This window comes from Rattus norvegicus, chromosome 10 (genome assembly GCF_036323735.1).
Source record: "Rattus norvegicus strain BN/NHsdMcwi chromosome 10, GRCr8, whole genome shotgun sequence".
Taxonomy (NCBI): Eukaryota; Metazoa; Chordata; class Mammalia; order Rodentia; family Muridae; genus Rattus; species Rattus norvegicus.
This window is the reverse complement of record NC_086028.1, coordinates 58258904-58276064: the sequence shown is the minus strand read 5'-3', so window position 1 is coordinate 58276064 and position 17161 is coordinate 58258904. Positions and strand designations below refer to the sequence as shown.

The window sequence follows — 17161 nt, the reverse complement described above, 5'->3', positions numbered from 1 at the left end:
ATAGATAGTAATGACTGGTTTCCTGATTGCTCTGGACTCATGCTATAGGTAGGTCCCTGGCTGCCTGTGTGTGCTGTAATCAAGGAGGCGTTTCCACCGCTTCTATGGCTGCGGATTTAAACCCTTTAAATTTCTAGGGTCAGGGATCAGAGGTTCCAGTCAGGTACTGTGGAATACGGAGAGCTAGAACACCAAGATGTGGGACCCTAACATATGTCTAGAATTTGAATAGTTCCCAAAGAAAAAGAGCCCAATGCCATCCTCTGAGGCTGAACCAAAATGGGAGGGAGGTGTGTGGAGCTGTACTTTGGATCTTGCTATGGACTGCCGTAGGTTGTCTGTGGTGAGGAGCTGTAGGATGAGAGTCTTCCTGTGGTATGGGTCTATAGGGAGTGAGAGGCTGTGTGCTGGGCAAGTGTATGTATACTGATGGGCTGTGTGTGCTGAGGGCTTGTGTGGTGATCGGCTGTGTACTTCTGAGGGGCTATGTGTGGTGAGGGCTTGTGTGGTGATCGGCTGTGTATGTCTGAGGGGCTGGGTGTGCTGATAGTCTGTGTACCAAAGGCTTAGGAGTAAGGATCTGTACACTAATTTCTGCACCTGTGTCTGAGGACGCCACCTCTGCTCCTGGCCCTGGCCCTCTTGCCCAATGGGAAGCTCATTCTCTGAATGGACAAGACTCCAGAAGTTGAAAGAGACTCTGAAGTCCACCAGGTATGATCTTCTCCAAAAATAAAAGTTTCAGGGACCAGGTGCCCAGTTTTGCAACGCGAAGGAATGACTTTTTTTTTTTTTTTTAAATAAAGACGACTTCCCTTGAATTTCCCATTCATTCTAGGAAGGGGAACAGAGGTCTGTATTCTGTTCTTTTTTTTTTTATTTCTATTCTTTTTTTTTTCTTTTTTTCGGAGCTGGGGATCGAACCCAGGGCTTTGCGCTCGCTAGGCAAGCGCTCTACCACTGAGCCAAATCCCCAACCCCTGTATTCCGTTCTTAAAAGTGTTGGAAACAATGTGTTGTTATAATTTTTCAAGTTCAACCCAACCACTTCCTCAAAAAAGGTTTATTTTCATACATTCAAAGTAATCCCCACCCCCACTCCAATCACCTCTGCCCTATGACCCCAACTCAGTCCTGCACAGCATTTTTTTTTTTTTTTTTTTGAGACAGGATTTCTCTGTGTAATAGTCCTGGCTGTCCTGGAACTCGAAGAGATCTATGTGCTCCTGCGTCCCAAGTGCTCAAAGTGATCAAAGGCGAGCTCCACCCTGCCAGGCTCCCTGCAGAGCACTTTCAGTACCTGAGATGACTTTGCTTAACTTTTGCTGTGCCCCCAGAGAAGACCAGAAGCTCCAAGAGGTTGGGGACCTTGCTTTGGATAATCCTATGTTCCAGCCCCAGCAACATGCTTGCTACCTGCTAGTTCTGTATATTTATCAAATAAGTAAACAGGTCTGCTTTCTTTCAAACACTTACCACCAGGTCCCAGTCACAACCCTGGAAGCTGAAGGCATCCTGTGTTCTGTCAGCCTCTACCCCAGTCTTCCTCTCTCGTGGCTCTCTAGTAGCTGAAGGGGAAGTAGCCACCGTGGAGCCACCTCACACCCTTGAAGATGCCCACCCCCTGAAATTCTGCTCCAGCATAAGCTGGTGAAGTAGGCCGGTAGATGTTCTGAGCTGAAGAGCTGGTGAGAACCCCCTGTTTCATCTCATCTGAGAAATACTCTGAGAAATACTTGTCCGTAAAGGATCCCATAGCCCACAGCACAGCTGTCTGAAACATCAAGATGGTGTCACAGAAACAGGGATACCATATCTGACAATCTTGCCCTGTTAAGAGCTTCCTCTAGGGTACAGAGACACTAAAAATTGCCCTCAGAGAGAACAGTGCTTCTCTTCCTATTGCTGGGAAGCCAGCAAAGTATACAGCCCTTCCAGCACGACCTCAGCATCAAGTAATGACCTTGCTGTGCCTGCGCTTTTGGGCTAACAAGACTGAAGGCCAACCAAACCTTTTTGAAGAAATGACATTTCTCCTTCCTGTTTAACTAGGGCCTTTGGAAGAGCGTGTGACTTCTTACAGCAACTCCCGGGGGTTCGCTGGGCAGCCAGTCTAGCTGAAAGAGCTCAAGGTTCATTGAGAGGCACTGTCTCAAAGAAATAGGCAGAGAGCAAAAAAGGAAGATGCCCAATGTTCGATTCTAACCCACAGGTGTCCTGCACACATACACATAAGTGAACCCGCATATACATATGCGCATGCACAGGTGTGCACAGAGTGGGGGGGGGACAAAAGAGGTCCAGAGAAAGGTCCCTGTGGTGAGCCTCTCTACTCCCCAAATGGGGTCCCGGGTTTCAGCTAGAGCCTATTTGTTGGGAGTCACCCTGGTGTGTACTAAGGCCCCAAGACACAGAGCAAAGCCCACCAGATTGGGTCTAGCAGTAGAAGTCTAGTGTCCTACTATGTAGTCCAAGCCAGCTTCAAACCTGTGACCCTCCTGCCTCAGTTTCCTCAGCGCTGGGATTTCAGGCATGCACCTACACCTGCTTCTACCTGTTGCTTCTTCTATTCTTGCTCAAATCTTTACCAGGTGCCTACTATAAGTGTCCTGACAGGAAGATATTCTAAAGAGATGCTTGTGCCCTCCCTTAGACTATCAGATTGAAACTGGTTCTCAGAGCGTCTTCCCAGGGGACTCATGCTGGGAGAAAGAGAATGCTGAAGCCTGGTGCCTGCTACAGGTGTCTTCTAGGAACAGAATTCACACAGTTCTGACAACCTCTCAGGCTACTTGCAGGAAAGACAGCAAGACTAGAGGAGGCAGGACCACACATACCTCCTGCATTCTTTAAAGCTCTTGTTAGAGACACGGGTGAAGGCTAGGGGTTACTGGATCTCTCTGTTTGACCCTCACTGAATACATCATCCTCTGATTTACTATAAGTTGTCTACTAGGTTTGTTGAGGACAGGTAGCCAAGGCTAGCTCCAGCAGAGCCAAGTCTCTGACACTGACAACTCCAGTAATCTACTATATGCTACAAAGAAGCCAGAATGTCAGATTCCTGCCCTCTGACCTGTCACAATGGCCACTCTGGGGTTAGAGAGAGAAGCTTTGCTCTAATGTGCCCTCCTTCACAAGAACTGGATAGCTAAAAGCAGGCTGCAACCTCTAATGGAACTCTCCGGAAGCTTGAGGGACCTTGCAGGGTATTTAAAGAGGAAAGGGTTGCCTCTTCCTTATAGCCACTGGCTGGTCATGAAATCAATTTACTTATTCTAAAAAAGGCGACATGGGGCTGGAGAGATGGCTCAGCGGTTAAGAGCACTGACTGCTCTTCCAGAGGTCATGAGTTCAATTCCCAGCAACCACATGGTGGCTCACAACCATCTGTAATGAGATCTGGTGCCCTCTTCTGGCCTGCAGTCACATATGCAGGCAGAATGCTATACGTAAAATAAATAATTTAATAAAAAAAAAAAAAAAAAAAAAAAGAAAGGCGACAGCAGGATGGCTCGGGGTAAAGACGCCTTCTGCCAAGTCTGAGGATTTGAGTTCAGTCCCTGGGCCGCACATGGTGAAAGGAGCACACGGGTTCCTGATAGTCGTCTTCTGACATCCACACATGTGCCACAGCACAGGGGTGACATGTGCATACAAATAAATCAACCAATAATACAAATTTAAATTTAAAAGAAGAATAAAACACCAGGGTCTGTTTAAGAAGTCAGGGTTGGGGTGCCTTCCTGAAGCTAATGTTTCAAGTGGATGCCTGAATCTGACATTATAGCGTGGATCATATTTCTCCCTGTGGTTTAGTTAAAATAATTTGGGGGGAAATATATCTAAGTTGTACCCCAGAGTAACTGAACTCCATCTCTACATCCTGAGGCTGGTTCACCATGCCCACAAGCTCAGATTTAGTACCCTGTGTCCCCAAGGGGAGAGAAGTACCCTGGTCATCACACTGATATTAAAAGTCTGAAGACATTTCTAAAATTAATGCCTGCTACTATCTCTTCCTCCTCTTCTTCCTCCTCTTCCTTTTCTTCCTCCTCCTCTTCTTCATCCTCATCCTCTTTATCTTCCTCCTCTCCCCCCTCCTCCTCAATTTTGGGACTCAAACCTGAGGCCTAGCAAATGCTAAGCTCACACTGTCTGAAAGCCCTAACCCTAGCTCCATGTCAAGAGTCTTGGAGTCCCACAATCCCCTGGTAAAATGATCTTTGTCTCTAGTTCTGTATATTTATTAAATAACTAAACAGACCTGCTTTCTTTTAAACATATTTGGACCTACCACCAGGTCCCAGTCACAACCCTGGAAGCTGAAGGCATCCTATTTTCTGTCAACCTCCACCCTAGTCTTCCCCTCTCACTCTCTAGTAGCTGAAGGGGAAGTAGCCACCATGGAGCTATTCCTGTTGTGATGAGAATTTCTGAGCATTCAATACCTGCAGAGCCCTGGTAATCCCTTCCTTACCTAGTGGAATCCCCCCCCCACCATCCCCTAAATGGACAGAACCATCACTTTCATAACTCAGAGGTCACATGTACCCGTGACCATAGTGTTTGTAAGCCTCTGTGTCTGAACTAGACGCAGGTGCTCCCTCACCATTGCCTAAGGATCTGGTGAGCCCACCAGAAAGGTCCTTGCAAAGGCCACATCACACTTCCCGAAGCAAGATCTGGACCATTCACTGGGGCTGTCAGCTCACGTTCTTTGGAAGGCTCTTTAATGCATAGCATTCGTGTCTGTCTTGTCACTATGGAGGGAGTCCATCGCTGGGGACAAGGTCCCACAGACACTGTCTCACTCCCCAGTTGTGTAGAGGTACTCACTGAGAAAGAATTCTCCCCACGCTGCGCAGGGGAAGGGAGTTAAGACACCTGCAGAAATTCCCACTGCTCCTGCAGACAGGAGTACCACCAAGTGCCTCTAAATGTCACCCCTGGAGTCATGTCAAGGGCCAGAGGTGAAGCTAGTCTTCAAGTTCCCTCCTTGCCTTCTCTTCAACTTTCATTCCTCCTACAGAGTACAGAGTGCCCACCATGCCTCTTTACAAGGAGCATAGTCTCTGGAGGTCAAGGACAGGCTTAGCCTCCAGAGCACCTCTCTGTTTCACAAACCTGCATCTGGTTGGATGAGCTCAGACTCACTGTGTAGCAATGGAGTTAGAACACAGATTTTACAGGCCTCTCTGCTTTCCCCTCAGCTCCTTTCTCCTAAGACCTGGCACCTTTTAAGTCTGTTTTCCATGTGGTTTGGATCGGTTTCTGGTACCATCTTGCTCAGCTATTAGTCCTGGGACAGTCTCCAATAGAAGCCATCGTGACAGGGCTGGTGGGATGGCTCAGCGCTTAGAGTGCCGGCTGCTCCTCCAAGGGTTCAATGATCAGTTCCCACATGACAGCTCACAACTGCCTATAACTCCCATTCCAGGAGATCTGACACTTTCACATAGACATACATGCAGGGAAAACACCAATGTACAGAAAATACAAATGAATTCTCTTAAAAAGGAAAGAAACTACAGTGACACCACCCAGAACCCTCCCACACACCAAGAAAATGCACTGGGAGCTGGGTGCTGGGCGCTGGGCGCTGGGCGCTGGGTGCTGGACGCTGGGCGCTGGGCGCTGGATGCTGGGCGCTGGATGCTGGGTGCTGGGTGCTGGGCACTGGGCGCTGGGCGCTAGGTGCTGGTTTCAGCACATCTCCCTCACCACTCTCTCTCCCTACTACAAATCCTACTGTCATAGAGGAGAAAATGTTGACTCACCCTGCCAGCAAGGCTAAGTATCCATGGACCAAAATGAGGACGATCAGGGGCTCGAGGCACTTGGGCACTTGTAATTTTTATTACTAAAGTGAGTGATACCTGAGACGACGGTTACAGGCCCACCTGGGGAACACCTGGTGTTATGTCTTATGACTATTATGTCTGGTCATGTGAAGGCGCCGAGACCCTCCCTGGCTTGGCTTTTCCCATGGAGATAACATAGGCAGGCCAGGGCACTCCTTTCTCAGCCTTGCTTTCAAGTGTATCCACTTATCACAGTTTATGCAACTCTTTCCAGAAGGTTCCCATGTGGAAAGAACATTCTGCATTCTGCCCCATCCGAACACACCCCGAACTGCACAGCTTCTCATGCAGGTTTCCACAAGTATGCTGTCATGGGGGGCAGGAGAATAGCCCTTCCGTCAGGAAAGCTCCTGGGGATTGGAGAGATGACTCAGCGGTTAAGAATACTTGTTTTTACAGAGGACACAGGTTTATTCCCAGCACACCAAATGGTGGCTTACAACCATCTATAACTCCAGTTCCAAAAAAAGTACCACACCCTCTTCTGACTTCTGCAAGCACCAGGCATACACACAGCACACATACATACACACAGGCAAAAACACCCATGCACATGAAACAAAACATTTTTTTTTAAATGTCAGAAAAAGGGGTTGGGGATTTAGCTCAGCGGTAGAGCGCTTGCCTAGCAAGCGCAAGGCCCTGGGTTTGATCCCCAGCTCCGAAAAAAAGAAAATAAATAAATAAATAAATAAATAAATAAATGTCAGAAAAAAAAAAAAGAAGAGGGAAAAAAGAAAGAAAAGCTCCCTTTTCAGAGGGCTGGAGAGATGGCTCGGTGGTTAAGAGTAGTGACTGCTCTGCTCTTCCAGAGGTCCTGAGTTCGATTCCCACAACCACATGGTGGCTCACAATCATCTGTAATGGCATCCCAGGCCCTCTTCTAGTGTGTCTGAAGATAGCTACAGTGTACTCATATACATGAAATAGATAAATATTTCTTTTAAAGAAAAAAGAAAAGCTCCCTTTTTTCCAGGAGTCCAGCAGAAAAACACCAGCTGCAAAGGGGTGACTGCAGGGGAGTAGCCAGTAACATCACTGCTTTCTCCAGGGACTTGGAACAGTCACCTGATCATCCCCACAAATTCCAAAATTTCCTCCTAACTTCAGCATTAAGGAGAGTGAATTAAAATCTCCTGCTGGCCTAAGAGATTCAATCTCAAAAAACCGATCTTCATAGACTGGAAGGAAACTGAAACCAAAGCACTAATCTCACATGACTCAGATCTTGGAGACAAGTTTAGATGCTGCTTCCACATAGTGAGTTTGTTTCCAGCCCCCAAAGGAGGGAGGGAGCAAGAGGAAGGAGACTGGAAGGTGACCTTAGGTAACAGTCTCTACAAATGATGTAGCCCTCCTTCAGTCCTGAGTATCCTAGAAGGCCCAGGGCCCAGAGTGGGAAAGGCACGGCATGGAAGGGTTTGCCAAGGGCAGTCTGTTCTTCAGTTTTCCCTTGCTCTGGGAAAACTATGCTAGGACCAACACATTTCATAACAGGTGTTTCCGATCCATGGAAGAAGAACTTTTGATTGCCCTTTTTGAAAATTATTTTTTACATTTTTTACATTCTTTCTCTCCCCCCCCCCGTGTGTGTGTGTGTGTGTGTGTGTGTGTGTGTGTGTGTGTGTGTGTGTGTGTCGTGCATGTGGAGGTTAGAGGAATGTGTTGAATGCGTTCTCTTTCCCACCATATACATCCTAGGAGTCGAGCTCAGGTTGTCAGGCTTCACGGTGAGCATCCTGGAAGAGGGCAGGAGGTCTTTGTGCGCACAGATAAGCACAGGAGAAGCCAGGAAAAGTGAAACAGGCAGGCTCATCTCATCAGAGGAAGGATGATCCTCAAAGCAAGTTTACCAGTTCTCCTCATGAATGGTGGGGAAGAATATAGTTTACAGCCTGGTGATCTCTGCTCTCTGTAGAGCTGGACTGTACCTGTATCCCCAGAATTTATGCTGTGCTTATCCCAGACCCCTTCCCTCTAAATCTTGAGCATTGCTTCAAAGTCCACTAAACCATCCTTATGAGAGATGTCACTGGTGTTTACAATAGCCTCAGAGATGTCTTTGTTGTCTTAGGCCAATCCTAACTTCCACAGGCATTGTGTTTACCTCAGTCATTCTCTCTAGTCACTAAATCTTGAGCACTGTTTCTCAGCCATCAGTACCCATCTTTATGAAAGAAGCCAGATGTAGTTTATAAAGAATTTCAATGCACCTGGCAGTGATGGTGAATGCCTTTAATCCCAGCACTCGGGCAGGCAGATCTCTTAAGTCCCAGGCTAAGCCTGGTCTACAGAGTGAGTTCTAGGACAGTCAGGACACAGGGAAGCCCTGTCTCAAAAATAGATAGATAGATAGATAGATAGATAGATAGATAGATAGATAGATAGATAGATAGACAGACAGACAGATAAATGTAAACATGTCTTAAATTTTGTTGTATTCACAGGACTGAGTTAAACATCATCCAACTTTTTCCCAAAATTGTACTGTGCTTAATAAGGCTAAAATAAATGATCTGGGATCAGACTCTAGAAGTTTGCCCAGCACCAGCTAACATAGTTGGCTGAACCAAGTTTCATTCTTACCTCACCCAGATCTTTTCCGTGCCAACCATAGAGCCTGCAGGAACCCCCACCCCCACCCACCTCTTACCCACTGAGCCAACTCACTGAGCCCTCAGAGATTGTATTTTTCTTTTGCTTATTTGTACCCACGAAGGAAAAGGAAGCTTCATGCTATGGGAAGCATACGTGTGACCATAAGCCATCTTAACTGACAGGTTGGTATTTATTACTTACCTGATCTGAGGAGAAACTACACAAAGGTACCAAACCCTTAGAAGCACATATGACTGGCTGGGAGTGGTGATGTATGTGTGCACTTAATCCCAGCGCTCAGGAGGCAGAGGCAGGCTCTTTGAGAGTCTAAGACCAGCTGCCCTACATAAGAAGTTCCAGGCAGCCAGAGCTATAAAGACCCTGTCTCAAACAAACAAGATGTGACTGCCAGTTGAGTACAAAAAGGACAAAGATTTAACCTTGGGTCAGCCAAAGCCACAAGGCACTGATGACTCTAACATGGTGCCTTTTAAAGAGATATTAACATTCTTCTCCCTGCAGGGATTTCTTCCTGTGTGAAGTTTTTCACAACCACTCCTACTCCTCGTCCACTGGTCTGGAGTGGTAACGAGCTCAGAATGAGTGTGAAATTATCATAAACTATCAAGGTGTCTGTGGCTGGCTCTCTGGACCCTTTCACGCGATTTTTATGTCCTCGCCTCACATTCCCCCATAGAATCACACGTCAACCCAATCAGTTCATGTCCACTTTCTCTTGCTCTTCATGTTCCAGCATCTGGGAAGGTGCCCAGCCAGATCCCACCTCAGTCCTTCAAGCTTCAAGCTCCATCAGGCTTATGCCCCCTTCTCTGAATTCCCCACCAGGATCTGGGCAATTTAGGGCTCACTGATTTCTTGCTTGCTGTCACTAATAGTGCCCAGACCCTCTGAATAGGGAATGATGACTACCAGTCAACCTCTGGGAGATAGGTAGTATTAAGGCTTGTATAACTGTACGGGGACGAATGAACGAGCTTCCGTTAGCCTCTGCACTGAGGTGTGTGGTGTGAAATGACCAGCACCATGTCTATGGGCTTCTCCTGGAGGATTGCAACAGCGTCTGCTAAAGCACTAGGTCAGCCAGGACTCCGACGTGCACAGCCGCCTCCTGACACCGTGCGATGTCTACGTCACCTGGAGTGTGTGCCAAAACCACAAATGTCCCATGTTGAGGTACACTGGCTGCTCTCAGGGGTGAAGCTAACAGACCTCAATAATTACACCCAGGACTATCCAGGACCGAAAAACATCACTTCAGTCTGGGGCTGTCCCGTCCACAGTGAGGCTTTTATGGAAAAAAAAAAAAAACAACTTTGGTCCTACATACTTTTCATTTTGTTTTGTTTTGAGACAGGGTGTCACCATGTAACTCTGACTGGGCTGACGTTTACCATGTAGAACAGACTGGCCTTGAACTCACAGGGCTCTGCCTGCTTCTCTCCCTAGTGCTGGACACGTACCAGCACAGCACACCCAGCTCACATACCTCCTTTAATAATGGTTCCGACATTCACTAGACTTAGGACCTTGGACCTTCTTAAAACAAAAATAAGGGGGTTGGGGATTTGGCTCAGTGGCAGAGCGCTTGCCTAGGAAGCGCAAGGCCCTGGGTTCGGTCCCCAGCTCCGAAAAAAAGAACCAAAAAAAAAAAAAAAAAAAAAAAAATAAGGCCACATTAAGTACAGACCTTAGGCCTGGTGTGGTACCATGGTCCTGTAAGCCAGCACTCAGGAATCTGAGGCAGGAGGGTTTCCAGTTCCAAGCAGGTTGAGCTACACAGTAAATGCTCATCTCAGAAAACCAAACAAGTAAAAAAGATACACAAAGCACACTTGCTCAAATGGGACCAGAGCATGCTGAGTGGGAGTTCAATGAGACGGGTCAATGAGCCATCTCTTTCAACCACTGTGGTCTGACCCGAATTTAACACTGACTGTGGGTGTAGGCCATAGAACCTATAATGCAGTCACCAATGAAATTATAACACTTCCCCCCTCATACCTGTTAGAAACATGTCTAAGTGTATTTTAAGCTCATCACTATTTTAAACGTAAGGTAGTCATGAGACCTGCTGTTTTAATGCCTTAGCAAATCTTTATGCCTATATTTAAGAAGTATTTTGAGCAGTTTGTCTTCTCTGGACACTGAGACTACAAGCAGTTTAGGATGCAGTGTGGAAGCCAAGGCAGCACTTCCCGGGTGACTCCTCTGGCCAGGCGGGCCCCTCCGGCAAGGGCTGCTCCCAGAAGAGCACCTCAGCAGCCAGGCCGAATGGCCCGGATGGCTCCCACTGCAGCTGCTGTGGCTGTGGGCTCTGTGGTGGGACACCCCCTGGGCCACACCACCACTGGGGGTGTGGGGGTTCAGCGGAGGTGGTAATGCTGAGCCTGGGAGGTCTGACGTCACTAACCAGGAGCCTCAGGGAGCCCAGCTGCAAGTGGGCCTTGCTCTCTAGAGATCCAGCAGTTTCTGGAGCGTGCTCAGAACCAGAGCAAAGTCAAGCTCTGTGAGGGCTTCAATGAGGTGCTGCGGCAGGGCAGGATTGCAAATGGTTTAATCGGATCAAGAAATTCAAGCTGGAGAAATGTAAAATTGGATCTGTATAGTCGATAGTTACACGTGTGGATCCTTATATTTCTAACATCTCCATTGCTTCAGAACGGCCATGAAAGAGCTCTAACTATAGATGTTTACTGAGGCTTGTACTGTGGGTTACTGGGCAAGCGTTTGGCCTCCTTGAACTAACTGCACTGTGATTGTGAGTTAAAAAAAATTGGTTTATTCTGAAAAAAAAAGTATTTTGATTATTATATTCTAACATATTTTTCTCTTCACAAATGTCTGTGTACATCAAGAGGCCTGGAGAAGTGGTTCAGCAGCCAAGAGTATCATTTGCTCTTCTAGAGGACCCAGGTTCAATTCCCAGCAACCATGTTTCCAGTTCTAGGGGATCTCATGTCTTCTGGCTTCTGTGTGTGTGTGTGTGTGTGTGTGTGTGTGTGTGTGTGTGTGTGTGTGTGTGTGTGTGCGTGTGTGTGTGTGTGCGTGTGTGTGTGTGCGTGTGCGTGCACGCGCGCACACAAAAACCTCATACACATAAAATAAAAATAAATGTTTTTGTTTTTTGAGACAAGGTTCACTATGTAGCCCTGGCTGTCCTAGAACTCATTCTGTAGACCAAGCTGAACTCAAACTCAGAGATGCTGCTGCCTCTGCCTCACAAGTGCTGGGATTAAAGGCGTGTGCCACCACTCCTGGTCTACAAATTTTTTTTTTTTTTTAAAGACACAAATATACAGAGAAAGGTGGGCACAATAGAACACAAGTGTAATTCTAGCACTCAAGACCCAGAGGCAGGAGGATCAAGAGTTCAAAGACATCCTTGTTAGGTTTCTGAGGTAGCATAAGAGACAAAAGACAGAAAGAGACCGGAGTCTTTAGCTGAGGGGACTGTGTTTATTAACCATACAGTAAGGGGAAGCCTCTCTCCTGCAGGTAACTGAGGGGTCTTCCAGTAGGGAGATCTGGCTACTACTTGTTATATGGGCAGGTGAGGAAATTGTTACAGCCATGGCCTACATGTCTCTCCTATAGTCTGTCTTTTTCCTGATATTTTCTGCCCAAAGAGAGACAGTCTCTCTAGTGACATTCCTTTCTGTGCTGACCCATGAAACTGAGCAAAGTCATCTGCAGTCCCATAGGAATTCTGTCTCTATGACACTGAGGCCTTCTATCAATCCTCACTTAACCGAGTCTAGCCTGGGCTACATAAGATCTTACAAAAAGAAAAAAACCCATAAAAACAAGGCCCAACACCAAACAAATTTTAATGAAAAAATAAAACACACAAGGATAGACAGATGAGAAAACACATAACAAAGAAAACACATAAAATATTACTGGTAGCAGATAGACTGTTGTGTTCACTGTGAAAGTCACCCTTTCTCTTCTAACACTCTAGGAGTACAATGCTTGGAGAAAGACTGAGAAGGGCTCAGCAGATGGCCAAAGAGAGGCCTGTGACGCAGGGAAGCCGGAACCCTTGACCTAGTGGGTTCGTCATTGAAGCCTTAGGCCAATCTTCTGAGGGAATTCCACATCCGGGAGGCAAACTTCTCCAAGTTGTCAGCCCCCAGTTGTTGCTGATAGCCAGTTGGGAAACAAAAAAGAACAATGTTAGTAGTCTGTTCTACCAAAGAGGGCCTCTCCCTGCTGGCACTCCAGGCTGAACACCAGACCTCACAACTGAAAGACAGGGGAGAGACTCCAAGAGGCCACGGTCTTTCAGTGCTCTAAACAGGCAGAACTAGTCCAGCCACACCCCAGGCCCTGGGCAGAAGCAGCACACAGCGGGCCAATCTGCCCTCAGCCTGTGTTGGGCTACTGGACCTTGAAAACCAAGAAACCAACTGAAAAAATCTACCTTAAGGTAGTATATTTCCAAGCCACCGAAGCCTCTGCTCTCTTGCAGTCAACAAACACAACAACAACAACAACAAAACAACAACAACAACTTAAAAGAGTGCAGTGAGTTGCCCAGATAAGGGCCCAGGTTGGTGGTGAAGGCCTTTAACCCCAGCACTTAGGAAGCAGAAGCAGGGGAATCTCTGAGTTCAAGACCATTCTCCACACATACACATGTACAAACACACAGAGATACATAGACACATATACTTACATAAAAATAAGATAATCTTTGTTTGAAAGAATATAAAAGAATCAGGTTGGGCATGGTGGTGCTCCCCCTTTAATCTTAGCACTCGGTTGGCAGAGGCAGGCAGATTTCTGTGAGTTCAAGGCCATACTGGTCTACTTAGTGAGTTCCAGGGCAGCCAGGGCTATATACAAACAAGGGTTATGTCTTAAACAAAATAAAAAAAAGATGTAATTAATGCTTTTAATAGGAATAAGACTTTGGTCTATCAGTCATCAAAATGCATGGCAAACTGTGGGAAACATGTACACATTAAAGGCATCACTGTAAAGGTAAATTTATTTATTACCGCATGTCCCAAGTTTCCCTTTTTTCACAATTCACAGACACTGTGGAGATAATGTGTGGCTACGAACAACACTCTACAGTTTGTTTGATGTTGCTAGATTGTCCTAAAGAGAGTAAGGAGCCCCGACAGGGGGTATCCGGGCTTCTTCCAGACTGCCTCAAGCTCCCTCCTTCAGGTGAGGAAGCAGGGGCTAATCTTCGAGCAGACTGTCAGACTTCAGCTGTGCCTTCCTTACGCTCTCCAAGTTCAGCTGTTTATATTTTCTTTTGAAAAAGCCACACTGAAACAAAGAGGGGGGGAAGCCTCATGAGCAACCTGAGGTAGCCGCCTGCTTTAGAAACCATCTTCTGGCTGTCGATAAACACCTCTAGATTCCTGCTTAAGCTCTACCACCACCACCACCCCTACCACCACCACCACCACCACCACCACCACCCCTACCACCACCACCACCACCCCTACCACCACCACCACCACCCCTACCACCACCACCAGCTTTCTCCAATCTCTCAGACCCTTCCGGGCTGCCTTCCTGGTGCCTAACAAGAGTTGACCTCCTGAGGTCCTTTGAGCCACCAGAGGATTTAAACACCTTCAAGTGGGAGTGCTATGGGTTTGGTCCTGCTGAACCTAATCCTCTTTCTGGGAGCATATCCAGGACAGCCCACCATACTGAAGACATAAAGGTTGCACTCAACCTCCCATATCTAGACGCTCAGAATCTAGGAATGGGGGAAATGGCACTGAGGTGTCCTGACTGCCAAATGTAAGGGTTTCAGAAGGGAGCTCTCAGGCCTGGCACAGAAGCCAGCAGAGAGCATGCAGGAGCCTAGTTAAGCTTTCCCGGAAGCGTGTGTGAAAGGTGAGAGGGTGGAAACTGGCCCTCCTGGCAAGAGTAGCTGTGTGCCACAATAGGGAGTCGTGAACCTATTTAGGGAATGTTCAACTGATCTGGAGGGGGAAAAAAAAGCAAGACTTATGGGTGTGAGGGACAGAGGCCAGGACATAGAGGGCCTCAAGAGAGTGGACTCTGGGATAGGGACTTTAAAGGGGGTGACAATCAGATATGTCTTAGGAACAAACTCTCTGTGCTCAAACACTTCAATCCGGCTTGCTGAGATCTGGTCTGTGGCTATGGATTGCACTGCTAAATTCTTCTATTCAGTTCTTTTTTTTCCCACAGAGAGCTTGCCAGGTTCACTTGCCTAAACAGGATACATAGCTTCAACAGGAAAGAAAAGAGACCACTAGGCCAGAGTAGGTGCACTAGGTCTGAGGTTAGCTGTCCTCAAAGGTACCGATAGCAATTGCAGAGCCCAGTGCCTTCTCCTTCTTACAGACATAAAGAGCAGAACTGACCTTGAACAGAATGGCTATAATCACGACCAGGACCAGGAGGCCTCCGATACTGCTGCCAATGATTAGAGGCAGGGAGTGTGGCTTCTCCTCCTTCAGGAAGATGACTGTGATCTGGATAACAAGATGTTCCAATAAGTCAGTAAGTTACAAAGGAGGAAGGGACTCCACTTGCTATTTTAAGGAGCAAAAGGTAAGGACTTGGTAACAACCTGGCTATTGATCAGGACTGACTGACGACACACAGCAAGAAGCTGACCATCCCCTGACACAGCACTTTTACATCACCTAAAAATCATCTAATGACCACAGTATTTCACAAGAAACTATTCTGGTCTCTGATCTAAATGAGCGAGGTCATCAGGAGACATGACCTTGTCTGAGAACACTCTCACCTCACACAGATCCTTTAGCAGCTGTACTGGTCTGTGTTACTGTCTCTGAAGCGATGACCTGTTTAAATGATCTGAGTCCTTTTCAACTCAAGTCTGACAGATGTTTTTAAATCTTGTATAAATGTCTAAAGTCTCTGGCAATACATTTTCCTACAGGAAATGTCTGGCCGGGCTGTCCTGCTGTTCACCAGGCTGAGTGCAGTCTTCAGGGACACTGGGAAGTGCAAAAGTGGATCCATCCATGGCATTGCAGGGCTCCTCTGTTATAAGTCATCTCCAGTCATTTCCTAAGGACCTCATTAGCTCAGAACACTTCTCTCACCCTGAGCGCTGAAAAGCTCTACCATCTCCTGACTGGAACCTGTCCTTCCTGGGTAGCAGTGGGAGCATGTTGCCAGGACACAGAACCAGGGGATCATCATGAATTCCCTATTACAAGATACTGAGTTCCCTTCAGGCCAGCACATAGGCACCAAGGTCAGGCATGCTTTGGAGAGATTTCCATACAGGGTAGACAGTTACTCAACTCACCGTTGAGGCCTCTCCTGGCTAAGTTATAAATGTAAGTGACTCAGGACTGGCCCTCTGGGCCACACTTAGCCTACAGGTAAGCCAAGCTTTACAGGACTAAGTTCTGACCTTGAAAGTAGGAAGGGAACAGAGCAACAGAGCCAGAGTGGGAGACAGGAACGGAGAGACAAAGGATTGAAGTGTAGGGGAAGGGAGACAGGACTCTGGAACCCAGGCTGAGGAATGAAGGGAGCGCCATGATGACAGGGGCACAATACGACAGACTGGAGTGGAAACAGCATCCCTGTTCTCAAAGCCTTCTTCTGTAGAACTAGAGTTTCATAAAGGTTGCTCATTGTCAGAGTCCAGATGTGCAGGGCGGGACGTGCCTGAGGGAGAGCCAGAGATAGGACTTGCCAAACCAGCTATCAGCCCCAAGGACACTGACCATCCGTAGCTACCCCCTCCCCTTCCTTCACCCCCCTGAGTGAGATGAGTCACCCTACCTGCCTGCTGAGCTGCTGGAGAGCACGTACTCCTTGCTGATGTAATTTCGCGCCGAAAGTAACTGTGCACCATTTGAATTGACCAATCATGTGTAACCGCGCGAATGCCCCTAACCTCCCCTATATAAACCCCCGAGTCTGGAGGCTCGGGGTCGATTCCTCTGTCTCCTGTGTGAGATACGTGTCGACCCGGGATCCCGCTAAGACCCGGGATCTCGTTAATAAAGCTACCTCTTGCTGTTACATCAAGAATGGCTCCTCGTGATTCCTGGGGGCACCCCACCCCGAGATCGGAGCGAAAGACGCGGCTCCCCGTTTTGGGGTACGCTCTTTCATTTGGGGGCTCGTCCGGGATCGGAGCGTGACCCCCTGGAACCCCGAATGCCACTTGGAGGTACGTTGGTGTGAGTGTTGAAAGCGGCCGCTGTGTAGGTGTATGTATGTGTGTGTGTGTACGTTGTGCTTCTCGTACTGTGTATTGTGCCATGGTCTAAGGTTTAAGTTGGGTGTGCTCGGGTGGAAGGGCTTCCCACCCCGAATTTGAGTGCACCCCGTTTTCGAGTACATCTGGGCAGATGGGTTTCCTGCCCCGTATTTGAGTGCACTCGGGCGGAAGGGTTTCCCGCCCCGGACAGACAGTACACTTGGGCAGATGGGTTTCCTGCCCCGTATTTGAGTGTACTTGAGCGGAAGGGTTTCCCGCTCTGGACAGGCGCCTGTGAGTAGAAGGGTTTCCTACTCCGAATAGTCTTTTTCTTTCTTTTTTTCCTTTTTAGAAAGCGCACCGGGGGACGCCCCAATCGCGCAGGCTCTGGGACGCGTGAGAGACGTTCCGAGAGCCAGCCTTTGTCGGGTCCTGGCTCTGGGACGCGTGAGAGACGTTCCACGAGCCGAATTTTGTCGGGAGG

General features: G+C 47.7%; 1 protein-coding gene, 1 long non-coding RNA gene and 1 pseudogene across 3 annotated transcripts in view; 2 read left to right on the top strand and 1 right to left on the bottom strand.

Annotated features, from left to right (window-relative positions):
• Nucleotides 1–46: 46 nt before the first annotated feature.
• Nucleotides 47–6549, top strand: LOC108352105 (uncharacterized). The gene is made up of 3 exons (XR_001840222.3): nt 47–714; nt 1171–1359; nt 1483–6549. It is a non-coding gene; the product is annotated as an uncharacterized LOC108352105 (long non-coding RNA).
• A 4100-nt stretch (nt 6550–10649) lies between these two features.
• On the top strand, nt 10650–11096 carry LOC134480732 (coiled-coil-helix-coiled-coil-helix domain-containing protein 2-like; annotated as a pseudogene).
• Nucleotides 11097–13458: 2362 nt separating this feature from the next.
• Nucleotides 13459–17161, bottom strand: part of Itgae (integrin subunit alpha E) — a 59276-nt gene continuing 55573 nt past the window's right edge. For both annotated transcript variants that reach the window (XM_039086945.1, NM_031768.3), the window contains 2 exons: nt 14846–14956; nt 13459–13766 (listed from right to left, as the gene is read on the bottom strand). In XM_039086945.1, coding sequence (XP_038942873.1) covers nt 13677–13766; nt 14846–14956 — 201 coding nt within the window. In that variant the 3' untranslated portion in view covers nt 13459–13676. The remainder of the gene's footprint in view (nt 13767–14845; nt 14957–17161) is intronic.